The 27,160-nt window shown below is 38.1% G+C and overlaps 4 protein-coding genes across 5 annotated transcripts; 1 reads left to right on the top strand and 3 right to left on the bottom strand.

Annotated features, from left to right (window-relative positions):
• Nucleotides 1-1,600: 1,600 nt before the first annotated feature.
• Nucleotides 1,601-4,515, top strand: LOC113153230 (elastase-1-like). Its single transcript, XM_026346754.1, has 8 exons — nt 1,601-1,698; nt 1,815-1,918; nt 2,382-2,482; nt 2,781-2,906; nt 3,067-3,203; nt 3,345-3,487; nt 4,174-4,323; nt 4,415-4,515. Exons 1-8 carry the CDS (start codon nt 1,659-1,661, stop codon nt 4,424-4,426), a joined length of 813 nt encoding a protein of 270 aa, XP_026202539.1. The 5' UTR covers nt 1,601-1,658; the 3' UTR covers nt 4,427-4,515.
• A 4,518-nt stretch (nt 4,516-9,033) lies between these two features.
• On the bottom strand, nt 9,034-18,546 carry gls2b (glutaminase 2b (liver, mitochondrial)). Its single transcript, XM_026346627.1, has 18 exons — nt 18,239-18,546; nt 17,372-17,471; nt 17,151-17,272; nt 16,114-16,243; nt 15,771-15,850; nt 15,148-15,311; nt 14,828-14,886; nt 14,009-14,041; nt 13,835-13,893; nt 13,622-13,688; nt 13,102-13,152; nt 12,801-12,977; nt 12,523-12,654; nt 11,958-12,050; nt 11,803-11,864; nt 11,302-11,378; nt 10,169-10,232; nt 9,034-10,062 (listed from the first exon to the last, which is right to left on the bottom strand). The coding sequence occupies exons 1-18, from the start codon at nt 18,409-18,411 to the stop codon at nt 9,906-9,908; spliced, it is 1,800 nt and encodes a 599-aa protein (XP_026202412.1). The 5' UTR covers nt 18,412-18,546; the 3' UTR covers nt 9,034-9,905.
• Nucleotides 18,547-19,536: 990 nt separating this feature from the next.
• Nucleotides 19,537-23,641, bottom strand: rdh5 (retinol dehydrogenase 5 (11-cis/9-cis)). Of its 2 annotated transcripts, none has more exons than XM_026348901.1 (7): nt 23,558-23,641; nt 23,273-23,463; nt 22,109-22,175; nt 21,655-21,977; nt 21,267-21,525; nt 20,327-20,490; nt 19,537-20,114 (listed from the first exon to the last, which is right to left on the bottom strand). In XM_026348901.1, the coding sequence occupies exons 3-7, from the start codon at nt 22,138-22,140 to the stop codon at nt 19,894-19,896; spliced, it is 999 nt and encodes a 332-aa protein (XP_026204686.1). In that variant the 5' UTR covers nt 22,141-22,175; nt 23,273-23,463; nt 23,558-23,641; the 3' UTR covers nt 19,537-19,893. The 2 variants fall into 2 exon arrangements, with proteins under 2 accessions (XP_026204686.1, XP_026204687.1); XM_026348902.1 differs by having other exon boundaries at nt 23,273-23,414; nt 23,558-23,608.
• Nucleotides 23,642-24,568: 927 nt separating this feature from the next.
• Nucleotides 24,569-27,132, bottom strand: bloc1s1 (biogenesis of lysosomal organelles complex-1, subunit 1). The gene is made up of 4 exons (XM_026346660.1): nt 26,930-27,132; nt 26,718-26,790; nt 25,909-26,041; nt 24,569-25,241 (listed from the first exon to the last, which is right to left on the bottom strand). The coding sequence occupies exons 1-4, from the start codon at nt 26,988-26,990 to the stop codon at nt 25,131-25,133; spliced, it is 378 nt and encodes a 125-aa protein (XP_026202445.1). The 5' UTR covers nt 26,991-27,132; the 3' UTR covers nt 24,569-25,130.
• Nucleotides 27,133-27,160: the final 28 nt, after the last annotated feature.

The following is a 27,160-nucleotide window of genomic DNA, read 5'->3' as shown; positions in this document are numbered from 1 at the left end:
CATATCTATACTGTGTCTTGCTCTAAAGTTACACAGTGTTATGTTATTAACCTAATGTTTTACAATGTTTTTAACATATTAGATGATTATCTAATGAATATACATGTATGTATGTTGTGTACATATCACATATTGTGTTGCCCTAACCCGAAAACAAAAACAATTTTAGACAATTTAGACAAATATCTAACATAAAATGCGCTTCCCCCCCACCTAATTCAAACTTGATCTGATGCTGAGTCATCCAGCAGTTCTGACATTCACTTTTTAGTATTTTGTCCTTGGGTTTTGTTATTTTGTTGTTATTTGTGTTGTTCAAATGAAGTGTTTTCCATTTTTTTTAATCCATTAGAGTATGACAATATAAATAAAATGGGTCTGATGGTGCTTTATAAACATAAGGTTTGTGTTGCCCTTTCATTTCTCCCTCTGGTGGTTTTCCGACATTTTAGAAGGACAAAGCTGCAGGGAGTACTGACGCACTAATGGAAGATACATTCTTCCTATAGTGGGAATCACACACATGTTGCACATATGTGATAATGGAAAAACTTAACATGTAGACTACTGTGAGTGGAGAAATGTGTACTTATCAAAGGTTTAATGAGGAATTAATATGGCACTGAATTCACTGCAGCTTCTTTAATTTACACTGATTATAGCTGATATTCAACAACTTGTACATACAATGATATACAGTAGACACATCATAATCCCATTACAGTACCTCCTAACATGTTCCCCTCCACACTCTGGAGCTCAGCTGTACGTTCAACCAGGTGTTGACTTAAGAACAGCTTTGACCAGTGATTGTGCACCCATTCTTCATTTGTCATGAGTCCACATGACAAATTTTATGTGCTCCACAACCTGATCTGCTCATATTGCATATTCCAAATGAAAGTCATTCCCTGTGACTGATTTACACTTTAATACTGTGTGAAACTAAAAATGTTCTTTCTAAGATCAGTCCCAGTAGCTGATTGCCTCCAGTGGGCTTTTCACACAATCGGAAAGAGAATAACGTCATACACAGTCACTCTGCAGAGTAAAATGCATCTGAAGATGGGTTTTAACAGCGGGGTGCACTTGGAGAAAATGCCAGAATGTGTACGTCTGCGTGCGCTGTTTTGAGTCCTTTTCCAACTTTGGTAGGAAGTAAGTGTGCAGCGAATCATGACTTCAACTGAACTTAGGGGTTCAAGGACAGAGGGTGACTTATACTGCGCACATTGTAGAGCCCCTTGAGGCAAATTTTTAGTTTTCGATCTCAGGCAACATTATATAAAAATTCATTTGAACTGATGAGGGCAAAATATAGAAGTGGTGAAAGGCATTAAAGTAAAGTCTTAAGAATTTCTTGCGTGCACACAGCATGATCAAATACTGCTTTACTGCATAACAATTTCTAATCTGACAATAAACACAATCAAAAAAGTAAATATAGCCAGTATGAGAGTAAAATATGGCTTGAGTAGCTGAGTCAGCTTTTTGCCAAGTGATAACTGTGAGACAGACGCAGGTGGAAGTCTCTCTCTCTTTCCCTCACACACAACCACACACACACACACACACACATTTGACAGAAGGCCCCCTCAGGGTATAAAACAGCAGTGGACAGAAGTCTCCAATGCAGAAAGTTTCAGGAGACTGCAAACATGCTCAGGTTTCTTGTGTTGACCTCTCTTGCAGCCCTTGGTAAGAACTGTCGGATTCTTCCACTCCTGACAGAATATTCTGCACACACGACTCCTGACACACTTCAGGAAATGATCTCTAACTGTTTATGCTTCTTGTGTTTCTGCTTTGCTCAGTGCTGGCTGAGTTGGAGCCCCAGCCCAGATACCTGGAGGTTGACAGTACCGAGGGGAGAGTTGTGGGGGGTGAAGTGGCAAGACCCAACTCCTGGCCCTGGCAGGTATGAGACACTTTGCTTGACTCTACTACAGTGACAGTAGAAGTACTGAGCCCCTTTACTTTAGCAAAAGTAGCAATACTAGTGCAGTAAAGATACTTCCTGAGCTCTGTTGTTGTTGGCATCCATCCAGTCTATATTCAGGGCCCTTTGTTACTCGGGTGACTTTCATTGACATGATCTCAAACAGGAAAACAATCACAACCTCTAACACGCCCACTTATAATGCGGCCTCAGGACGAATAAAATTGCACTGATTGGACGTATTTAAGGACATAAAAACAGTACTTCATCGCTGTTCTCTGGCCATTTATGCCATCTTTGTTCAAAATAGGCCATCACATAGTATGTTAACACAATATGTCTTAACATGTCCAATTTGGGAATTGCATGCAACACACATTTAGCAGATATGTGATGCGTCAGTGTTTCGTACTTGTAATCATCTCTATTGTCATTTCATTAGATCTCTCTTCAGTACAAATCTGGCACCAGCTTCTACCACACCTGTGGAGGAACCCTGATCAGGAGAGGATGGGTCATGACTGCTGCTCACTGTGTGGACAGGTGGGATTTTCATGCATCACAGAGTAGCTGCCTAAAATGAATGGAGATAGATAAAGTGTAAGGATACTATAGGTGTTCTGACAGAGTATGAGACATTAATACACTAATTCTCGCTGCATAGCTAAGACAGCTCATTACGTTGGCTGTCTGTTAACAAGCTGTTAAGAATAAAATCAGCTGCTCCCACAACCCAAACTGTCCATGTAACATAGATTTTCAGCAGACATCACTGAGTAACTAGAGAACTGCCAGACAAAATAAGTGAGTGGAAATTTTTGTTTGTTTTGTACATCCACAGCTCCAGGACTTGGCGTGTTGTTCTTGGAGATCACAACATCAACTCCCAGGAGGGCACAGAGCAGTACATGAGCGTGAGCCGTGTCTACATCCACCCCAACTGGAACACCAACAATGTTGCTGGAGGGTTAGTGTTTAGTGGGCACGGACTGAGAAAACATCAAAATATTAAATACTGAAATATATTTATATTCACAATGATACAAAAGTAATGAAAAATGTAAAAGGGCATGTTGGGAATATGTCTAATATAAAATCTACTATTGGAAAATTGTTCTGTCCCTCAGATATGACATTGCTCTCCTGCGCCTGTCTACTGATGCTACTCTCAACAACTATGTCCAGCTCGGCTCCGTCCCTCCCTCAGGTCAGGTCCTACCCAACAACAACCCCTGCTACATCACTGGATGGGGACGCACCCAGAGTAAGTCTTACATTATGCTTCATTTGCATTTAAATCCAATATTTAGTTCAGTTTCTTCATACAGTAATAAAGTTACCTGTAAATAACACCACAGTACATATGACCCTACTGCTTTAAACGGTTTTGTCTTGTTGCCCCCAGCTGGAGGTCAGCTGTCTGCTCAGCTGAAGCAGGCCTACCTGCCTGTTGTTGACTACCAAACCTGCTCCAGCTCTGGATGGTGGGGCAGCACTGTGAAGAACACCATGGTCTGTGCTGGTGGCGGCAGCGAGTCTGGTTGCCAGGTGAGCCAGTGAGGTCTTAGAAAGTGTTTCTTTAGATAAACTCAAAGATTACTGCACCATTTAGCACTGCACTCAATAGCCTAATCTTAAATAAGTCATTACAATGGGCTTTTGTGAGTTAACTAACTAACTTTAACTAATATGGGAAAAAAGGTTCCTATTTCAACAGGGTAGACTCCTCCCAGCTAAGATGTTTAGCCCATTTTCTCAAGCTGTCTCCTAAAACATGCGGCCCTTTTCTGATTAAAATGACAGGAATGATATTTAGGTAGGCGCAGAGTAAAGACAAACTGCAAAGAACTTGTCAGACGTCAGCCCCACTCCAGCATGACAAAGTAAAATTGAATGTCTCCCGCTGAGCTGAGGTCTGACCCCTTCCTGTCAAGTAAGATATTTTGGAAGGCACATGAGGGGTTACTTGCTGCATCAGCAGGGGCATAAGTCAGTTACAATGATCTGGACTAGTGCTTAAGCTGCACAAAGTGTCAAAGTATTGCAAACTCATGTTCTGCACAAAGTTGCTCAAGGCTCTGTAAGATTATTTGGGGACATGAGGAGCAAGTTACTGTAAGTCTATTTGAAAATGGGGTTCTTAGGTCCAACTGTGCTCAAAGTGTAAAAATAAATCACCAGTTATGGATTTTTAGCTGAAGGGTTAGACTGTTATGCGTTTTCTCTGAATACAGGGTGACTCTGGTGGCCCCCTGAACTGCCAAGTCAATGGCCAGTGGGTTGTCCATGGTGTGACCAGCTTTGTGTCCTCCTCTGGCTGCAACGCTTACAGAAGGCCCACCGTCTTCACCCGTGTCTCTGCCTACATCAGCTGGATTAACAGCGTTAGTACCTAACTCTCTATTTTTGTAGCTGTTGCATTATTTGATTCGTCTGGATAATCACATAATGATTCTTTTATTCTTGCTTTGCCAGATCATTGGTTGAGAAGGACAATCTCCATGGAGATGAGAGACAACGCTGGATCCATCTCAGTTTCTGAACATCTAAATTGAAATAAAATGTCGTATAATGTGCATTAGTCTCACTTGATTTTTTTGTGTGGGAGACCATTGGTGTTTGGTATTTTAAGATTTCTGAAAGCTAAAGTGGTTTTGCAAAAATTGAACTAGAGCAGATCTATTCTGATGACATGTTTAAAGAATTTGTGAGAGACAAGTTTTGGATGCCATTTTTATATGTTTATTTATTTATTTCATTTTTTACGCTTACACAGTAACAAAGAAGCAGCAGACTCAGTGTTTTTCAAAGTTCAACAAAAATAAGGATCATGAAAATAGTTTATTCAAGCCATAACATCTGACTCCAAAACAGTTAATTAGTTGTTAATTTGACAATGTAGGAAATTCTTAATTCTATGTTTAAATATTTTATAGCAATTTCAGTACTCAGTAATTGAAGTTACAATGTCAGATTCATTTTAACAATGCATAACTGTATATATGTAGACAACAACAAACTGAAAAGATAGGCTTTCTGTAGATCAGTTTCCTGGTGTTACAGTGTATGGATAACCCTGAAACAATAATGTGAATTGAGTGTAAATTAGAAACAGTGTGCAAATCTCTAGGTGACATAACTGTTTCAGACGTGTTTCTTTCTGTACTGTACATGCAAAAAACAAAACATTTTTATCCATGCTCTATTATCCACTTCCTTTTATTTAGTCAGCAAGGGCTGAAATGTATTCTATTTATTTTATGTTTAGACTATGAGAACAGGTCACAGTGCAGAAATGTTTTGGTGTACTGATAGCAAAGGTACCCTTTGTATAATGAAGGTGGTGCTGCTGTGATCTTTGAGTCCAGCTGTGGGATAGTTTGACATTCCCATTGAGGGAGGACTGACACAGATCAGCCCCCCCCACCAACAAAGGTGCACCACAGGAACGTAAATAGTTCCAAACACTGAGTTAGTAACGGTTACAAGTTGCAATCATGACATATATCTTTGTCTTAGAAACCATTTTACAGTAATTTCACCTTTTCACCTTACCTTGCAGCAAATTATCAGATTTAGAAGTTATTCATAATATTTTTTATACTGATATTCATCCAGTTCTGTTGTAAAATGTGACACAGCTTCTTGACGCCATGTTATGTCTGTACTACATATAATCTGATAAAATGCATGTCCCTATCGATAATTCTTTTGAATCAAGCATTGGTATACAACTCATTGTTTAAGAAGTCTTTCTTTTAAGGACTGCTGCTAAATCATCATCTCAATTACCCTCTTGGTACTTACAGCTACATGTAAGTAGTACTAGTAACATGTCATAACTCTCTAGGGTGCTGGTTTTGGGGAACAGTTTGCTTTAAAATGTGTGATGTCACCAAAGTGACCATAGCAACACCAAGACTGCATTTTAATCTAACATTCACTGCCCACCTTTATCTTTCTCTTATGTATATGTCCTTGACAAATGTAGACAATGATTAAAACTGTTCACCCCACCTGCATTTCAGATTTACAATCCTGGAGCAGGGACTTTTTGTTATGCTCCAGGCAAGAACAGTAGCAATGAGCAAATCCAGAACACTGTGCCAGTTCTAGGATGGCTGCTTTATTCGTGAGAGAAGTATATAATGAAATTTTTCAAATATTTGGACAAATCTGCTCAAAATCAAAAGTTGCTGTGTAGAAAATCCGTTCAGCTACTTTTAGTCCATTTGAAGTAATAAAACACATCTACCTACACCAGAGGAAATGGCTGTCAAAACAGACCAACTAGCTATCAAATGAAAAACAAACTAAATATTATATCATGGGAAGAGGCAGAAAAACAGCCTCTCACAGACTAATAATGTCCTTGACTGTGGTAGATAAGTGTGAGAGTGAAAACATCTGGGCTGTAAGGGAAAGAACAGCGACCAATGAGTATACATCACTTCATACAGCTCACTTCCATACTACGAAGCATGCATACTGGATATACTGTATGACAAAAGGCAGTGAGCCCTGACGTGCACATCTCAGTGTACTACTGCAGACAGTTCTGGCACCTTTGAGGAAGTAAGTTAATGTTATTCCTCATTACATACTCTGGCAGGTCCACAGGTATATTGAGGAGATGGAAGGAAAAACTCAACTTGCTGTCAGTTATTTTCATATTGTCAGCACATGCTCCCAAATATAAGACTGATTTATTCACAGGTTTTAGGACCAAGATGTAAATTGGGGATGCTTTAAAATAACATAGTGTGAGCATTTCTTATCTGCTCAGCAACGTCAGTAAAAAAGTTAAATCGGATTTTTATTTGCTGTGATCACACTTTGGCTTTTAAAACAGCACTGATTCTCCTGTCTACGCTTGTGCACAGTTATTGCGGGCGGTTGGCAGGTAGGTTGTTATAAGTATGTTGAGAACTTGGCGCAGTTCATTTGTAAATTTAGGCTCTCCAGTCTCTTCACATAATATCAGACTGACTCACGGTGTTGAAATCATGGCTCTGTGGGGGTCATACCAGCCGCTGTAAGACTCCTTGTTCATCTTCTTATTAAAGACATATTTTAATGAACAATTTAGTACAGGGGTGGCCAATCCTGGTTCTCAAGAGCCACAGATTGACTGTTTCTGACCTAGTGTCTAGAACCTTTGCATAGTACAGTACCTCTATCAAAACAACATGTTATATCGTGTGAATTTTTATTGTAACAACCTGTAAACGTTGTGTATTCTCTTTTCAGTAGTTTCCATTCTTCCTCTATGTGGCCCTCTTTTTTATACTTTTCTCCAGGTATTGCCAGGTTTGGAGCTGTATGTTTCCAAGATAAGTGTGACTGCTTGTCTAACAAGTCAAAAGGAACATTTAAACTTACAGTATTTTGATGTTAGAAGGGGCTGTGAACCTCTCAAATGTCAAACATGTTTACATGTCACCCTCTAAAATGTTACTGGATTTTATCACGTGTTAACATGAAATTTTAAGGTAGTAGTACTGTTCAGTTTGAGTACTTGGTATATGGTATATAAGGTAGTTTGATACATAGTAAAGGTTCAGCAAGAAAATAGTGTTTAGCATGACTTTCAAACAATTTTGAATAATGCAAAGTAAATTATTTATCCCCTGAATTTAAAAAAAAAAAACCTTTTGATATGATTTTTTATTTTGAAGCTGTGACAAATGTTCTATAAATCCTCTATTTCATAAAAACAATAGCTTTTTCAAGGTTCAATAATCCTAGCACATCACTGAGATATCTAGTCAAGATTGTGAAACAAATGACTGATTACATGAATTAATCAACACAAAATTAATGGCCAACAACGTTTGTTTTTACTACTTTCGCAGCTGGTGGAACTAAATCAAAAGGTCAATGTATGTATAATATCTTTGTTTGCTGCCTTAATGAGAAACGATTCACTTGTAGGACTAATTAGAACCCATTCATCATTTAGTTCTGCTTGATTAATCATATTCTTATGGTGAAAAATGTTCATCTCTCAATCTAACACACCGCCAGGGGTAAGTTACCGTGAATACAGTGTCTAACGTTTACAGTCTTCTCATTGGCTGGGGTCGCAGATTCTGCCCCCAAGTAACCTCTGCAACTTTAGCGTGAATGTGCCCATGTAGCTGATTGTATCACTGCAGGTGTCAGAGCGAGGTAGTAAAACAAACTAATCAGTTTTGGGCTGTGTTGTAAAATGTCTTGGTTGATTACCTGCCATAATTGGCAAGTAACAGTAAAATCCTCACATGAAAAGAGTCGATTTCATTACCAGCATGAAACATCAGCTACTTCATTACAATACTGAATAATGGTTTGCTGTCATCCTCGCAGCTCCATGGCACAACATGATCAGAATGTATATCACGATTAAATAGGTTATCGTAAGTTTAAATCTTAATAAATTCTTCACCCCTCTCACTAATTAAACTCTTGGTGCCTCCTGGAAAGTTTAAATAGTGTTCAGGCCCATGAGTGAGTCTTTTGGCTAGAACACCCTGGAGAACAGATTAAAACAGCAGAGGTAAGTCTGTTGCACTTAAATCTGTATGGTAACAAAGTTATATGTAGACACTTCTCTTGCTCGTATAAGTAAAACAGTGGTGAAGAAACCAAAGCTTCCTGTAGAATTGAATCGATATGAAGTGAATGGGCTTAAAATTGTTGTTTGGAAGCACTGGAAACAAAATGGTGACATCTGCTGCCCACGCCGATATTAGATGGGTAAAACAAATCTGACACCTTCCAAACCAGAGACTTATATGACTTTGAGTCAATGGGGATAGTCATGTGATATTGTTTATTTTTTTATTGTTTGTTTTTGTTTGTTTTTTAATGTGATAAAATGAGGCATTAACATAAACTTACTGAGATACGCCTGCTTTGAAAGGTCCAAAGTTAGGGTACACAATAAAAATATTTTCTTAGGCTTTATGCAATGAACTATATTAAACCTCTGTTTGTATAATTAATTCCTATAAGTACCACATTAATCTGTTAAGCTAGTCATGTAAATAGATAAAGTGCAGCTTCATTGAACCTCTTAAATGCTTAAAGATTCAAATCCTACACAAATGTACAATGTCTCTTCAATGGTGATAAAAAGGCCCAAATTATTTTCTTCAGAAAGAATACAAGAGTGTTATTTTTATAGAAAAAAAACCAAAAGTAGCTCTTATAAACGCAAAGAATCACTTGCTGTACAAACAAAGGAAACTGAATGAACCCCTGGATTTCACAAGGTGCTTGAAGCTCATTTAAGTTGCCAGGTAGAGGCCACTGAACGTGCATGAACGAATGTGCCGCTGCATGACGATTGGATGCTCAGCACAACCAATGCTATGTGTTCCCCAGTTGACATACATACATCCATTGGAAAGGGGCACAGTGCCATCTAGTGGATACAAAAAACCTAAAGTATGTCATGTGTGGTTGCATCCAAGCCTATATGATCTGCATGAACCAGGTCATAAAAGGGACAATCTGTCACATGTGATTAACTTTACTTATGGAGGAGAGAAATTAGGCTAAAATAAGCTGGATTATAGTTTAATTCGATCATGTCATATTTCAGCATTAGCCTCCAAACATACCATACAGTTTAAATATAAAATGAAAATAAAAATGTAAAAAAAAATAAAATTATTGTTGAAAAGTCCATGTCTTCAAATCCCTCTGCTACATAACGACTACAAAAATACTGAACACTGTGTACAAGTAAAAGATGCATTTTAACAGCGCTGATCTGGAATAAAGTGAAAACCTTTACCGTAAGGCAGCATATATCCATTACTGTATTTCATGGCATTTTTTACCTACTTTAAATGTTATTTGCATGTATTTATCATTTTCCTTTTACTAGAAGTGTCCTTCCTTCCTTTTCTGCTGCAACTATCAGTCTGCATAGTTCCTTACAAAGGTCCAGAGAAGCTGGTTTGATAATTCAAATACATCACAACATGCCATCAATAGCGTCCAGCTTTGGGGAATGTGCGGCTTCAGTGAGCTGCGTCTTCTGCTGCCTGCAGCTTTGCTGGTAGTCTTTCAGCACCTTCACCACCTCTTCATGTTCGAACTGCATTGCATCGTCGACTGGTAGGTTCCCCCACCTGCACAGCAATGAGTAAAGGTCATGTTGAGGAGAGAAATGAGCAGGAAGCATGGAGGAGAACTTCAGCACAGCAGATAGATAGTGGGGAAAAAAAGTGATCCAACCTGTCCTCTATGAATGGATTTACTTTGCAGGTATCTGTAAGAAACCTAACCACATCTATGTGACCTGAAAATAAACAGAAAACATGACTAAATATTAAAGACAATCTTCATTAGAGAAAAACAAACACAAAAATAATCATCAGCAATGTAATCATTCAAATTCCACCTACAACTAGCAAGCTGTTCATTATTTACAAGTTTATCTAGAAGCATGACAAATGAGAAGCATAACTGCCAAAAATAAAAGCATGAAAAAAAAAAGTCACAATGCAACTTGTAATCATATTTAGGAGTGCAACGCTCTGGATTTTTCATTTGGAAGAATATTACTTCCTCTTTTTTTTGTAAACAAATAACTTGCCTACAAGGTTCTTTTTGAACATTGTTACTGTTTAGGACACTGCTGCAGTGGAGCATTAAATCTGCTCTGAATAAACCTAAACGGCAACAGAAGACAAATATCAACCATATGGTTCTGTTTGTGGGCTTCAGCTTATTGGTGGTTTTGTGTAATCTGAGCCAGAGGTACTAAACCTCTGTAGCTAATCATGAAAACAAATTAAGTGAAAATTAGCTTTAATTACAGCTGTGGGTGTCAAAACAAATAATAAAAAAAACTGCTAAGTGTTTTTTCAGTCAGTCACTGATAAACAGAACAATGATACAATGATGACACAGGCTTTTCACACAACTGCTGAGTGACTGCATGACTCACAGGCTGCACAAATGACTGGAATAGGTGTTATTTTGTATAGTGCAAATAGAAACGGTGCTAAAATGAAGCTTTGGTGAAAATTCAGTGAGGAAGGTCTTCAGCTATTCCACTATTCAGAATTCCTGCTAAATTCAACCCATTATTTGAGTTCATCCCTAGCTCATAATTTCTTTTTCATTCATCATCACCACATCTGGCCACTCACTGTTACATATGTTAATTACGTCTAATCCTAAATCCTCTGCTCACATTGTATTGATTACACCTAATTGGAGGTTGTGTGATAAAGGTGCTCCTGGGTTGCTACTGTATTCAACGTGAAATTGATTTATAATTTGTCTGTGGAACAGATGTAGAACATTTCTCATTCATTGAATGAAATATCAGGACCAGAGATGAACAGGACTCTGGAGCTCACCCTCTGCTGCAGCGATATGTAGTGCTGTTCGAGAGTCGTAGTCTTTCAGATCCATATCCATAGAGGACATGGCAATCCTGAGGGGAATAAATAAAGGCTCAGTATTCAGTATACATATAGAAGTATAAGACGTCACTTTAGCACTGGTTTTACATTTTGGCCAATTAACATGTAAGTATCAGTGTGATGGACTATTCAATTGAGCAAATGAGACAAAACTTTACAATTGTTTAATTAGTAATTGTGGAAAATGATTCAATCTTAAATATTTGTGTGGCAAATGTAAAATCAAACTGTTTCTTATGGAACTGATCTAAAAACTTCAACAAAACATTTCTAGTAGCTGTTTATCAGCACTGAACATCAGCTTGGAGGGTTTTTACTAAACCACTTAGTGTTCATTATTAATTAGTCATCCCACTGTGTGTTTTCTCACCCAGACCTGGCATAAACTTTCTGTTTGTTATAAATTAGATGATCAGGGGCATGCTGGTAAGGTACCTCCTCAAAGCAGAGACATCTCCAGTGTAGGCAGCAAACATCAAGTTAGAAACTGAGTTGTTCTGCAAATAGAGGAAAGTCACATAAACATACCAGTGCTATAAATCCAAATTTTAACCAAGTCTAGCAAAGAACTAACTGAAAAATCAACTCACCCAGTCCCCCCCATCCTGCCTGCGAGGGTCCTGCTTCTTCACAAAGTGCCTCAAGTTGTCATAATTGTGAAAATTGAAGAGTGACACCAGCTCCTGAGATTTGTTAATGAGATATCATCATAATCATTCCTGATTTATTAAGTATAAAGGGAACAAATTACTTAAAAATTCACAGTGCTTAACTTTTTCCACATTTTGTTACATTACAGCCTTATTTCAGAATGGATTCAATTCATTATTGTCCTTAAAGTTTTACAAAAAAATACCCCATAATATCAAAGGGAAAGAAGAAGTGTTTCCAAATTATGTCTAATCAACTGAATATTCCACAGGTGGACTGCATTAAGGTTGTCGATGGCAGAAACTGACCATATTTATGCACATGTGATTTTTTTTTTTTTTTAAATAGATTTGCAAAGATTTCAAACAAACTTATTTTGTGTACTAATTTAATTAGTAAATACTTTCTGGATGCACTGTAACTATAAATTATCATGTGATTTAAACTTTCAGATCTCTGATTATGGTATAAAGTCCACTGTCCATTTGTCTGACTTGCTCTTGCCTGACAGAAGTGTATTCCCCGGACGCTGTTTCCAACTCTATCCAGTGGAGGAGACCAACACATTACTCCCATGACATTGGGGATGACCAGCAGTATTGCACCAGACACCCCAGATTTGGCAGGAAGGCCCACCTGAGAGAAAAGAGCAAGAAGCTGGACGTGGGATTTGTTTCTGGTAAACAAGTGAACAAGCATTTCCTTCAGTTGATCACGCTGGACTATGAAAACAGCTTTGCTTTTGTGTTAAAGGACTGATGTCACCTATAAGTGTTACTCACATGAAAAGCCATCTGGCCAGAAAAGTCGTACATGCCACACGAGTGCATCAAACTCAAAGTGTTTCGCACCGCCTCTGCACTCAGAACACGCTCGCCTGTGATTGGACAAATTCCCCCATTGGCCAGAGTAGCAGCCATGATGCTTCCAGACCTGCAGGTCACCTCAATGGAGCAAAGCTAAGAGCAGAAGAACGGTTGAAATAGTTGGAACTATTGTCATTTCAGCTAAATTAATAACAGGTTTAACATAAGCAACAAAACCTTTAATGATTCTTTATGAAATGTTCTGACAGATGTTTACCTGGAAGTAAAAGTCTAAGGAATCAATCATGTCTGCTCCCGGTGGAAAACACTGTTGAAAGAAACAATATCATTATAACTATTTGACTAATATATGCTTTCTAACATACAGATGAAGACACATGGCTCCGTCTTTAAGTGGTGCCTCATATGTGTTGAGGTTTTTTTTAGGCGACCCCACTGGGAACTACTGCCCTTGGGTCAAAAGGACCAGAATAACCTTTGTCACATGATAAAGTGGTGACGAAGAGAGAGGCATGGAAGATGGAGAAGTCAGAAGAAATATTAGTTTGCCTAAAACATGTTGGGACTAGTTTAAATGTTTCAAAGTAGTAATTTATAGTGAAATGAAAGTTTGCCATATCTGTAAATGTCAGTTCTTTAAAGGAACATTTCATGAAAGCATAAACGCAAAAGCACCATGCTCAGTTATTAAATAAAGTTTTATCTTAAACAGAAAATAAAAAAAAGTATATTCCCACACATTTTAGCACTGTTAAAAAATAAAAACTCTATCTGACCTTCTTCTCTTTCATGTAGTATCCGAGTGCAAAATTTCTGTCACCTGTTTCCTTTTCTGACTGGAACCTGAGACAGAAGCAGAATGGTCAACTGTGAAACATCAATAATGCAATAGGCCAGTGGACAAGCAATCTGCCTACCACTGTCTTGGTTGTGTATTAAATGAAGATGTATAATAACCAAATATCTAAATGATTTAACAGAGCACTCACGTGGCGTTGCTGAATCCTACATATTCGTGTCCTGCCATCTTTTTCACAAACTCCATAACCTAGGCAAGCAAAGATACACTTATTTTGTTCTGCAGCATCTCTGTGCCTGCTCAGATGGTCATGTCTCAGTTTCATATTCATGGTCTTGAAACAGGAGAGAGGCACTCTACTTACATAGTCAAACTTCTCTGCCTTATTCGATTGAGGCTGAAAATAAAGTGAGAGTCATTTTGCCTGTATAAAGAAATATGCTGATTGTAATTGCCACAGTCATTCAGTTCCCCACATTCATGAACGCCACATACGACTTCAGCAGAACTAATTGCACAGTGTGAAACAATGCATGAACGAATCACTGATTGCATCATTTAGTATCCTAATATGAGCTGGAACAGCAAGAGGAGAGATAGGCAGTGATCATAAAGCCGAGTTCAGGTAGAGTTCAGGTTTACAAACAACAGTTGAAAAAATATCCTACGGATCCTGTTTTCTCAAATATGTAAGACAACAAAAGAGATGCAGTAAAGACATATGAGAGACTTTTATACCAGGATATTTTAGAATGATATTAATAACTTGCTGCTACTTCATGACACAACCCTCAGGCTCTGTCATAGAAATCATCATATCAACAGACTCACTCAACAAGCTGCAGTCTCGTAACTCTATCCTAGCGAATGGTTCAAGTCGATACGGTTCATTTTTACATCACTAAAACATCAAGAATAAAAGAAGAAGGCTCTTAAACAGTTGGAAATGTTTTAAATGTGTCAATGCAAAGTGAAATTGACTTTAAAACTTTTAATTTATAATAAATGTGGAAGAAACTGTTATTCCACAAATTCATAACAAGATTTTAAGTTTAAAAATAAAACAATACAAAATACCTGTCACCTGTTTTTTTTCTGTCACTCACTTCTGCCAAGTGAAGATTGATTCATTGTTTGTTCTGACACAACGGTCACACACACACACCAGGCTCCAGCTGTTTACCTTGATAAGAGAACTGATCACTATGGCTCCAGCATTCACCATGGGGTTGTGGGGCTTATCTGGAAAAAAAACAAGATCAGAGTCATAATAACTTTGTATAAAGGTTGTTTTAGTCTTTATGATCCCTTTTCTATTATGTGCAACATTAAAAAGGTGAGGAATAACACTGTTGCAGTCAAAGGAAACTTACAAACGATCCAATCCAGCACACAAATATTTTTGGTGATTTTTTTTCTAGTAGTGTTATGTCTTCACTCTGATTCAAGGTGATGCAAGTTCTTTTTTGTTTTTTTAACTCTAACAGCACGATGATAACACACCTTCATCATCAAGTGACAGCATGTTGAACTTTAGTCCACTTGGCTCCTTGCCAACATAGCGGTGAACCGCCTCTGTTCCTGCCTCGTGGATGGCGATGGCGTACTGTAGGGGCTTCACACAAGACTGTAGGCAGAACGGCTGCTTGGTGTCACCTACTGAATGTCTGGAGGAAGAAGAGACAACTGACATTTGAGACCCAAAGGATAATGGAAAACAATGTTTCCAGTTGCATTAACCAGTCTACACAGTAATACTACAGTTGTAAGACTTTCAGCAGCAACACTGGGACAGTTAGAGGCTTAGGTGTTAAAAGACATGGTTATGGTGCACACTACCCTTATTTTCAGTCTCTCTCTAAACTGTCTACAGTTTGTATTAATATAAGACGATAACAATATCTCAATCTTTAAAATGTGACAGTGTACCTCAGAAACAGTAGTTGACATGAAACTAACTATTTAGTGGTCGTTCTGGAGCTTTCAGTCATTTTAAACAGCATTTCCCAGGATCATTCAAATCAATTCATGTCAACATGCATGAGAAACCTTTACTGTTGCCAATGAATAATGAACCTAGTGTTGAACATTGTGTTTGTTTGTACAAATCTTTAATCTATTCTTACCTCTGCCCATCCACCGTACACAAAGACACACCCCACAACTCTGGGCTAAACTTGGCCAGTTGGGGGATGTAGTCTGCAACCTGCAGCCGCAATACAGTAACAGAGTCAGGTCACTCAGTTTAAGATTCAGAACAAAATGTCCCAACTAAATGCACAGTGATAAGTGGGATGGTAGTTTAAAATTGTTTATGTGCAGGAAGACTGAGTGGGAGACCTAGTGGGAAGGCAGCATGAATTTATAGGGAGCTGTGTCAGTCTTTACTCAAAATTTCACATTAATACATTCATTAAAATCATTTTCCATTCCCAAAGGATACTTAACAAATACATGAGAAACACATACCTTCCCATCATTTTGGTTTTGCACTGTGTTGTAAATTTCATCAATTTTTTGTGTAAACTCATCAAACTCAGGGATGATAAATTTCTTTCTGAAGGCCTGGATGAGAAGGACAATGTTTCCACCAACACATCTGAAGAGGAAGATAAAAACATTCTGCACAGTTACTCAATCATATACTTTGCTTTTACTTTAATGTAGTACATGTGTGTGTGTGTGTGTGTGAAGTTGTGAGTGTAAGTGGGGAACAGCGGCCAGCTACCCATCTGAGCAACAAACAAGGTGCCAAATGCTACACAACAATGATTTTTACACCACACGGTGCACACGCGATTGGGTTAGTCAATTTAAACTATTATACAGATATATGGAGGGGACTTTAAATGGGATAATAACATTGACGAGTCATGCAATTGAATACTGTAGGTGCCCACCCACAAATTCCAGTGTCAAAGTGGCTGTAGATTTAATTAAAAGCTTTTAAACAAACGTTTAGCATTGCAAAGTTCCCAGAAATCTCCTTCACATTCTGTATAGTGTTGAACTGCATTACATTATAAATGTGTTCACTATGTTTTCAGCCTCTTGTTTCTAAATTCCTCCACATTCTTCATCTTGTATTTAAATTAAACAAACATTCCTCCAATCAGCGAGGTACAGTAGACAAGAGAAGCGAAGAAGAGGGGCAGGCAGAAAGATAAACATGCGGGAAATCCCACACAACAAGTGCTTCATTAAAATGGATTGTTGCTGAAAGGTCAGACTAAAAATAGTGTGGTTCTCCAGCCTGCACCAGGCCATGAGGCAGCCAGCATTTAGCTACAAGTCCATTTTGAAAGGCCGTGTGGAAGGGCGACGCTCTCAGAAAGAAGCGACAAATAAGATAATAGCTATGAGCTCAGAGACACTTTGATTCAGAAAGTTCAAAAGGGATTAACTGTGATTCAATTATTGATAATTCAGTTCACTGAAGTGTTTGACTAAACAAAACTGCCCCCTCCTTACATAAACACCTGCCCATCTGTGCGGCACTGTCTCACCTGTGGAAAAGGTCTCTGTCCATCATCACCTCACCAACAGATTCTTGAACAGCCTGTTGAAGCTTCTCCATGCAGTCTTTAAGACGAGGGTCAGACGGATGGAGACCGGTTCTCTTCAGAGCCTGCAAATAACAACCCTTTGTCATATATATGTGTGTGTGTGTACATATATGTTTGTACACTTTATATAAAGGGGGGGGGGGGGGGGGTTCACAGCTTACTGAGGTGAAGTATGAGATGGGGACTTGTTCTTTTCCCTCTGTGATGGTGTAGAAAAGCATGTTTTCCACTCCAGAGCTGGGAGGCTTTGAATGGACATTCCTGCGAAGTAAACAGTCAAATTATGAGAGGAAAGTCTTAAGATTTCACTTACAAATAGCAGCTTTTTAACCAAAGCTTTGTTTTGCTTTTGTGAAGACGTCCCAAATCATGACGCAACAATGTTTTCCTGTTGTTATGCCGTTATTCTATATGTAAACATGGTGTAATAAAGGTAGAAATATGTATATTCACGTCGTCCCCTAACAATCCTACGATAGTTCTGTAATTCGCAAACATTTTCTGGAGTCTACTCTGTGGAGTCTTACCATGGACACCATGCACCAGGCAACCAGGCTCACTGGTTTGCACATAGGCTCTAACAGAGATGTTAATTGGTGCCAGTGGTCCCTTTGAGACCTTCGTTGTTACTCTGGGGTTCTTTGTCACCTCACTAAGCTTCCTGTTATGTGCCCTTGAGTCTTCTTGCGCCCGTTTCATAACCCTCTTCAGCTTCATCTAAATAATTTGTGATTGTATTTATTTGTATTTAAATCTCTTTGACTTCAGGTTCAAGTTGTTTTTCACTTCAGTGTGTGTGTTGCTTTATTTCCGCCATACACTGTGAGTGCTCTAAATTTTGTACAATAAAATTGAAATGCCTATTGTAACTTAAGAATATAAGAAACTATATTTTAAGACAAACATGAATGCAGCTCAATCACATAATTTACACATAAACACAACAGACAAACGTCACCAGGCCTGCAGCTTGTAATGACAGTCCAATGCTGCAGCAAAGCGCTGCTCCTCAGCTGTTTCACACTTACATGTTGAGATTGAAATGATCCACGTGTGCAGACGGTCGTCGCTGCGATGCTGTTGTGGGTTCAGTGCTCAGATAACATGTTGGCTGGACGAGGAAAGTCTTCTTCACCAGCTCCGTCCTTCTGACGAGCAGTTGTGCGGAGTTTGGCAGACGCAGCGCTCTCAGACACTGCATGGCTGAAGAACACGATGGTTGTTTAGTTTAGTTTTTAGTTTAGTTTTTTTTTTTTTTTTCTACTTGTTTTCCAGCCACTCCTACGAGGTCAGTTTGACTTTTAACTAAAACGCTGCAGTTTGCTGCCTTCAGGTGTCGTCGGACATTTGTACCTTTGACATGCGCTTTGACGCCGTGGTATGGAAGCACATGTGCGCCAGGATGTAAAAATAAAAAGATAAATATTCAGGGATATATTCAAGTCAAGTGTTTGATTAATAATGAGTAATAATTAGACTGGCATGCGATTAAGTTCAAATAAAAATAAATAAACATTTTCAACCTATAACCCCGAAGCAACACTTTATAAAGTATGTGTCACCTGACAGATACAGAGGCCGCCATTTTATTTTAGAAAACATGTATCTCATAAAATTAATTTAGCATTTATATATTTTAGGTAGGTAAAAGCTTTAGGTAAAGCTTTACTTTGCAGATAACATCTTCAACCACTTGTTCATATTACACATGTATTTTGTCTTTATGGAACACACTAAAATATTTTACTACTATATTTTGAGAATAATTAAAAAGATTATGACCACAACATGAATCATTGTGTGTAGAGCTTCTTCACAATTTTATGTAATGTTTAATACCACCTTATGAAATATCCAATCACTGAAATTTATTTTTAAACAATGTAAACTAACAATTATAAACATCATTATAAGATACTGCAATTTGAACCAAAGCTGGTGAAATAAATTGTTTACTCATTTTGGTGTTTTTGGCTTTGAGTGTGAGCTAAATAAAAATATATTTTTATTTTTTCAGTGTATTTAATGTTGTAATATTGTAACTCAGCATAGTTGAAGAGACATGTATATATTGGGAAGTCTTTATGATGAGTATATAAAGATTAAAGCCATGTCAATATAATATATGAAACTGTTGTTAGTTAAAAAATTAAACAAAGATCTATGCAAATGTTAGTTATACCACTTTGAGTGTTAGCATGGGTTTCATAATCGACAGTCATATGGAGTTTGTCTCACCCTGCAGTGAAGTAAAACTTCAAGTAATCTGCTCTAAGCTGATCATTTGTTTCTTAAAAAAAAGAAAAAGGTTTTCCCAGTAGTAAAATTCTGTTTATTTAGCATATGATGATTAAAAGCATTAATACGTATACATAAATAACAGTCTCAAAAGGCACATTCCAGTGAAACCAATGAAATATTATATACACTAAATTTTACTGTACAGTGTCATCCTGTTGCTTCATGTCTAGAAGTGTTAAACAGACAGACAGGCAAATACATTTACATTGCAGATAATGCATATTTAATTACACCTGCAACATCAGATCACTGCATGGCCAATGTAGATAAGGAATATTGGTGTTTTGAAAGGTATATATTTTTAAGTCAGCCTCTGTACTTCATCAGCATGATATAAAAAAGGCTGATAACTTTGTAGACATTTCTTCACAGTCATCACGACTTAAACGCTCTTTGAGGGACGAGGCAGCACCAGCTTAAGTCCAACATCAACTACCCAAGAAGGCATGTAAGAGAGGGGGATCCAGATAAGCTTGGCATCCCAGCCGGCGCTGTATCTGGAACGAGGGTGGGCAGCAGTGAGAGCATGCTCCATGCAGCCAGTCACCTTAGTGAGGTCAGAGTCACAGACAGCATTCATGATCAAACGCTGGACTTTTATGTCTGGAAAGGAAGAGATGCACTTAATGCAACAGGATTACACATCACAAATGTGACTGTAAAGCTCATACTTTAATAAAAATTTGCCTTTTGTTTAAAGAATTCATTTTGCGAATGTGATTCTTAATGAAATTTTAGTCTACATAAATCACACTACATTAGTAAACATAAATCACAATAATGAAACACGATGGTGAGTAGTTTTCAATACTTACACTTATCGAGGTATTTGTCTCCATAGCTGGCTTGTACCTCAGGGCTGAGCTGGTTCCAAAGGCGATGCAGCTCCCTCTCGATGGGATCGAGGTTTGTCACTCCAGTCTTGAAAAACCCTGGCTCAATGATGCACACCTTGATTCCAAAGTAGTTTATATCTCTCCTGGATACAGCAAACATCATGAAAGCTAGCACCATACACACATTCATAGTTCATATTAACACGATAACTCTAAATAAGTTAGACTTTCTAGTTCTAGCTCATGTCTTTATTTATTGCTAATAAATCATTCACTAGTACCTTAAAGTTCAGCTATGACACATGAATTTGAGCAATGTTTAGGTTATATGTTTGTAATAAATTATATTTAGCAAAAATGTAGCTAGAAATACTACACTTTCCTAAATAAAATGGCAAAGAGTTACCTATTGAAAGGAACAAACACTACAACTACACTATAGTGCTTAGGTTTCTAATCTTTGGCTTAAACTGTATTGTCATGTAATATAGTAATGAAAACAACATTAGGTTTTTTAGGTAGTAGGTATGAATGGGAAAAAACTGTACAGATTAATACAAAGCACAGTTAAATTAAATCCTAGAGAAGCAGCGAATTATTATTCCCCATCTGGCCCTGTCAGATAATATGGCTGTTTGGCAAATTCTGAGGCTACAACTTCTAAGTATTGCTGCAATGTGTTAGATAGTAAATGCTTTATTGCTCTAAATGTGTGTTATGGTTTGTCTCAGTAATAAAACACTACACACCAAATTTTCCTTATGGGACAATAACGACTGTGATTTGCACGAATGCCTAATATTCAGAATATAGTCTTTTTTTAGATGACAGGAAATAAAAAACGTGATCCACATATTCCCTTCCTTTCATTTAACAGGGCACAGCAACATGAGGGTTCTTAATGGTAATGAGGTCGTACCTCAGACAGTCAGAGAAACTCTCCACTGCAAACTTGGAGATGCAGTATCCTCCTCCATTTGCAGCCACTCTTCCCAGGACTGACGATACATTTACAATGCGGCCATGAGCTTTCTTGACCAGTGGCAGAAAGGTCATCGTCATGCTGATCACTCCATTAATGTTGACTTTCAGTGTGCTGTGGAAATCCTCCACTTTCATCCACTCAGAAGGACCCATGGGTAATGAGCGCCCAGCATTGTTCACAAGACCCCAAAGTCCTACAGGGGAGCAAGGAACGACAAAAAGACAAAAGAGAGAAGAAATAATTCTGTTTTAATAAAATATCTTGTGAAAGTGAAATCCACTGAACTCCATCTTACATTTAAATAACGCGGACAATTTCTTACCCTTATCGCCAACCTCTTTCTTGGCCCACTCCATAGCTTTCTGGATGCTGTCCTGACTGGTCACATCCAGTAGGACTGTCTTTAAATTAGGGCCCGCCACTCTTTTCAGATCATCAGCTCCCTTTTCTGTGAGACAGCCAGCCAGCACATGAAAACCTCTACTATCAAGCTTCTTGCACAGCAGGTTTCCGAACCCAGTGTCGCAGCCGGTGACAAAAACATATTTTTCGGTCATGTGTTCAATCTCCAAGCTGTCCCTGTACAGCCACACAACAATCCACAACACCACAAAGGTAGTAGCGATGTACACCCAAGCATTTTCCCTGTAAGAGAACAGAGAGGAGATGTGATGACAAAAAAAAAAGTAGAGAGTTGAAATGTCCTGCATGTGGGATGTGTGTCTGTGTATTATTTTTGACCAAAATATACAATAGTTCGACCCTAGGAGTCTTACCCTAAAAGGTCATAGACAATCTGCATATCCATGATGCTTCTTGGATTAGAGTGTGCTTTTTGGTTACCTGCGGGACCAAAGAGAAACATACTGAGAACATATTTCTAGTTACTCACATAGCCAAATGTCAAGTCCAGTTCTGACGGAATAGATGTGAAAGTGGAAAATGGAAGTCCCACAGTCACATCACCATTCGATTTTATGATAACATTTTATTGGGGCATTGTGCTGGTTAAGTGAAACATTTGGATAACCATACAAAGGCTTTGTTCACCAAGGGCCTTAGTAGGAGAGTAGCTTGTATTGCAGAAATTTTCTGGGCACATGAGAAATCTTTGGTTAATACTCTTATGGAAGAAAGAATGAAAGCATTTGTGAGGGAGGGAGACACTAAGAGGGGGGTACATTGTTTTGAAGCATAAATGTAATGCCTGTGACGGAGCTGCTTAGGCTGCTCATTGCTGACAACCAATTTGTTTTCAGGCTTATTAGTGACGAAAAACAGAAAACAAAATTCAGTAGGTTATGTTCTATGTGACATCTAACTAAAAAACTACTTATACAGCTGCTGTAAGCATTAATTAAAACATAAATTATCCTGTAAAATAATTATTATGGTTAAGATTTTCTAGGTTCACAACCCTCAACACTAGTAACTATTGTGGTGGAAACTGTTTAAATTCATGCTGATCCTCGGTCAAAAAAGTTATTAGAGAAAAGTCTGCTCGTCTTTGTCGTTCTTTATTCATCACCTGGAGAGAGTTGCACATATCACATGTGGTGCATGACAACTCTGAAACTCTTTGAGTTCAGCTGAGTCATTGCATAACATTAAAGGTCCCAGCATAACATTTCTTCTAGACTATATACCAAGGAATACACCAGAACGCCTCATATATGCAAATTGATATTTGAATAATTTATTATTATTTTGATAATTTCTAGAAAGTGATATAAGATGAACATATATCAAGGAATGTTAAAGTTTATTGTTTTCATTTACACATTTAAGCTACTTAAGTCTTCAATTAAATAAAACATTCAACATTATGTAGTAACCATTAACAATTTTTTTTTTAACAAATCAGACCCAAAGCATGCATAAAGGAGACTTATCATTCAATGATGAAGAAATTTCTTGCTTTAAAAACGATATTATCCTACCTTTTCCTGAGAAGTTATGGATCTCCACAAATGATCCGTCCCCTTCTTTTTCCCTCTCTGGTTATTCTTCTGTCTTAACTCAGAGAGGCTGGTCAAAGAGGGGCTTTATCCATGTGGCTGATCCCTTAAGACAAGTCCGCAACTGGTAATCCCCAATCCGTAACAAAAAAAAAAAAAGTTGGTAGGAAACTCTGAAAACAAAGAGAACTTTCTTGTCTATATGTGCACTTTGATATTAAAGCACATTCTTAAACATTTTATAGTTTCTCACAATATATTACCTACCTTCAAATTGGGTTAAGTAAGATAAGATTCTTTGCGATATGTGATGTTATGTCCTTTCCTTTTTTAGAACTTGCTGGTTCCTTTGTACAGTAAGCCCTGTACTTTACGCGTGTAAACTTAACGCTTTATGTGCCAGTGTTGTGTATAATCACACTGGTTCATGCAGTTCAGTTTAGAACTTCAGAAACTATGCAGTCCGATTTGTAAATACTTGGCTGTATAATAGCAATGACAGTGAACAGTAGCCTTTCATGTTTTATTGTGGCTCATGAATGTACATTTCAACAAAACCCAGCACAATAAGGTAAAGTGTTTGTGTGACCAGCATGCTCCATAATAAAATGATAAAATAAATAAAAATTGAAACTTTCCCTAAGGAAATATTTGTCAAAATGTTGGCTTAAAGATACAGTATATTTTACAAGACTGTGAAAATGAACCAACCTTATTTCCATGTCAATGTAATTAGTTATCAACCATACGATTACTTGAGTGAAACCTACTGCAATGTGCATCAGGACATAAATCCCCTTCACGTCACACATTCCTAGAATTATCCAATCACACTAGGCACATATTTATCCAGACATAGTATTTAGTGGTTTGGACACATTTGTGTTGCAAAACTTTGTCCTGATTTAAGACCTTAAATACCTTAAGTTATTAGTTTGTCACCTAAGCTTTTGCTTTCCACTTTTATAACAGCTATATTTAAACCATCAGCTAAAGCAAATCCTTCAAGTCTTTTGCAACTAAAAATGTCCTCACATGCCTTATTCAACTGAAAATCTAACTCGAACATTTTATCTGCACTTGTTTAATACTGACACCTACTGTACATAAAAAAATCATGAGAAATCTGTTTATATGGTATGTCACTTCCCTTTTCTTCACGTCAATATTTCTTTGTGCTTAAATTCTAAGCAACAGCTGTTGTGAGATCTTATATCCAATCAGGTGGGTTAGCTATTTATCCTAGTTCCATAAAAAAAAAAAAAATAAATACACCAGTGCATTTTTAACTTTATTAAAAACAAAATGTTAAGTTCAAATGTTTGATAGGAAGAATAGTCATCACTGTATGGAAGCATACAATACATAAACATATGTACATAATTCTTAGTTATCAGTTGCAAGAAAAACCTGATGCTATGAGACAACTGGCAATTTGTTGGTGGCTCCTTGAAGCTATGGCGAGCAGGTGAGCTAAGACTTCACATTAAACACCTTCATAAATACAAGCTGATGCAGCCTTGTTCACCAAAATTGAAGAAAGTCAATAGATGCTAGACCTATTTCATTTAATCAAAAGGCTTGATCTTTGAACAACTCCTGCATCATTGTGTGCTTTCCCTGGTTTGTATTGTAGCTCAAAGACTTAAGCAGTTGTGCAGGTCTAAAGGTAATTAACAAATGCTATCGATTTCTCTGAAACAAAGAAACCATGGTGGGCACAGAGGTGAGCAAAGCCACTGCTGCTTGTGTCTTTGCTAACATAAGTAAACCAGATTTATGTTTCATTCCAGTTGATTTATCCTCAGGTTTTAATGTCCAGCATCTCTCCTCATGGCGTTTAGGAGGAAGCAGAGTGAAGCTGACCCTTGTGAACATACTCCAGGGCTGTGGCAATTGTCCTCATATCCATCTCAATACTGCGGGCCCAGTTCTCTACATCACCAATTTCCTGTACGAAATGACAAAACAGATTAGTGGTTGTGACCTTGTGTATCTACCAGTGTAACCAATCATCTAAACAAGCTACAAACATGCTTTAAACACTTTCATCCATCATTTTGATCTGAATGACCCTATATCGATTATATAAGGTGGATAATTAGATAGGGGTCTAAAGTTTTATGCATTGTTCTACCTATGAAAGCTGCACAGATCAAGGGATTTGTGTCAAGGTTCTTGCCATTTGAAAAAGGTGCACTGTTGGAATAACACCTGTTATATTAATACTGAATCAAACTGTGTAAATGATGGTAATGTGAGACTGATCCCACTATGTATGCATCTAACATCCAACTTAAATACACGTGACACTGTCCGTAATAGCTATCTGTAAATGCTGCTATTTATGATATTTGGGACCAGATATCCTTATTGAAATCCAAATTTATCTTTATCCATATTTTAAAAGGGGAGCATCTGAAGAGATGATTATTTGACAGCTAAAGTTACAGACTTATATGTTTATCATTGAGATTGTGTGTTTATGTGCATTATATTCACTTGCCTCTATTTAGTGTCAGGAATACCGTGAGTCTAATACAGTGCAGCACAACACCACCTTTAACTATGCTTCAACTATGCTCAGTGACCTCTCTGTCTGATTATGTCTTTCCTACCTTTAGAGCCTGATTGAATCCCTCCACCATACTGATCCACTGAGCAGTTTGTTTGGAGAACTGGCTCGCCTGCACTTGGAGAGTCTTCACCTCATGGTCGAGCTTACGCTGGTTTACATAGGCCTGAGCAACTCTAATGTGACATAGAAAAGATTACAGAGTACAGTTTTGTTAGCACACAGATACTGAGCATTATGCAACGTAAGCCCACTGGGGAAATGGAAATCCACTATGTTTATTTAGTTTTTACTGTGCCAGGCAAAATGTCACCAAGTCACTAATGGATTTTGGTCATAAGCTTTTTCATAAAGGAACAGCACAACAATGGTCTTTGCATCACTCTTGCCATTCTTCATCTTTAAGCTGATTGTCTTGATTTCATCAGAACTTTCACAAGGTTAACCAACCCACTGCAGAGATTTATCGTCCAATGAATGGATTCGTTTATTTCATTGGCTCTAAAAGAGCTCTGGTTGAGGACAACCCAGGCTGGTGAGGATGAGTGAAATCTGTTAGGGACAGTCACTAACATAGTGGAAAGTGCTGGTCAGTGACTTCAATGAAAAATGTTGTAGTGAAGTAAGTATGAAGTAATAAAATGCCTTTTATCTAAATATGGCACTAATCATATAGCAGGATCTGTAAAACTTTATATTCAATAGCAACATTAATTTCTGGCCTGCATATTACAGGCATCCATGGATCTTACATCCATGTAAAAGAATCAAACACCAACTTTCTGCTACGACTGGAAAGCTGCGAAATGTAACGTCGAGTAACACAACAGTCAGTCGGCAGCACTTTCATACCCGACGTTGAGGTGGTCTACGAGGGCTTCTGTCAGACAGGTGGCCGCAGCAATAGCTTCACGCCTGCGTCTCTCTGTGCAAGATGTCAAATCAACAGAGACAAATCACCAGCAGCTTCAGAAACAGCGGGGACCTCGTTAGCGACACAGCTTTGTTTTTAGCATCAGCTAGCTTCAATGCTAGCCGGCTCCGAGCCCACTAACATCACTCACCCTGTAGCTCCTTCCGCTCATTTTGCTTCGCCTGGTGCTCCTTCAGTAGACGAGACAGCATCTTGTCAAGTGTTCGTTGTGGATATCGCGCTACTTTTCATTTAATTAACTGAGTTATCATTAAAATGGCTGTGTAAATTCGTTAGCCACCTGGATAACGATGCTAACTACTATCACGAGACCAAGCTCGAGAATGTCACACGTGGGCGTGTCCGACAAATGGCTCCATCC

The sequence above is a fragment of the Anabas testudineus genome, chromosome 5 (assembly GCF_900324465.2).
Source record: "Anabas testudineus chromosome 5, fAnaTes1.2, whole genome shotgun sequence".
In the NCBI taxonomy this organism is placed as follows: Eukaryota; Metazoa; Chordata; class Actinopteri; order Anabantiformes; family Anabantidae; genus Anabas; species Anabas testudineus.
The sequence above is the reverse complement of the archived record's forward strand: the minus strand, read 5'-3'. Positions and strand labels throughout refer to the sequence as shown.

Excerpts from the sequence above, each read along its gene's own strand:
- LOC113153230 (XM_026346754.1), top strand. The coding sequence starts at position 1,659 with ATGCTCAGGTTTCTTGTGTTGACCTCTCTTGCAGCCCTTG. Across the intron at positions 1,919-2,381 it reads CCAACTCCTGGCCCTGGCAG|ATCTCTCTTCAGTACAAATC; the intron begins GTATGAGACACT and ends TCATTTCATTAG. Across the intron at positions 2,907-3,066 it reads ACCAACAATGTTGCTGGAGG|ATATGACATTGCTCTCCTGC; the intron begins GTTAGTGTTTAG and ends TCTGTCCCTCAG.
- gls2b (XM_026346627.1), bottom strand. The coding sequence starts at position 18,411 with ATGCAGTGTCTGAGAGCGCTGCGTCTGCCAAACTCCGCACAACTGCTC. Across the intron at positions 17,472-18,238 it reads GATCATTTCAATCTCAACAT|GAATGTCCATTCAAAGCCTC; the intron begins GTAAGTGTGAAA and ends TTTACTTCGCAG. Across the intron at positions 17,273-17,371 it reads CCATCTCATACTTCACCTCA|GCTCTGAAGAGAACCGGTCT; the intron begins GTAAGCTGTGAA and ends TGTTATTTGCAG.
- rdh5 (XM_026348901.1), bottom strand. The coding sequence starts at position 22,140 with ATGGATATGCAGATTGTCTATGACCTTTTAGG. Across the intron at positions 20,491-21,266 it reads AGTTTCTCTGACTGTCTGAG|GAGAGATATAAACTACTTTG; the intron begins GTACGACCTCAT and ends TGCTGTATCCAG. Across the intron at positions 20,115-20,326 it reads AGACAAATACCTCGATAAGT|ACATAAAAGTCCAGCGTTTG; the intron begins GTAAGTATTGAA and ends CTTCCTTTCCAG.
- bloc1s1 (XM_026346660.1), bottom strand. The coding sequence starts at position 26,990 with ATGCTGTCTCGTCTACTGAAGGAGCACCAGGCGAAGCAAAATGAGCGG. Across the intron at positions 26,791-26,929 it reads TGAGCGGAAGGAGCTACAGG|AGAGACGCAGGCGTGAAGCT; the intron begins GTGAGTGATGTT and ends CATCTTGCACAG. Across the intron at positions 25,242-25,908 it reads GATTCAATCAGGCTCTAAAG|GAAATTGGTGATGTAGAGAA; the intron begins GTAGGAAAGACA and ends CATTTCGTACAG.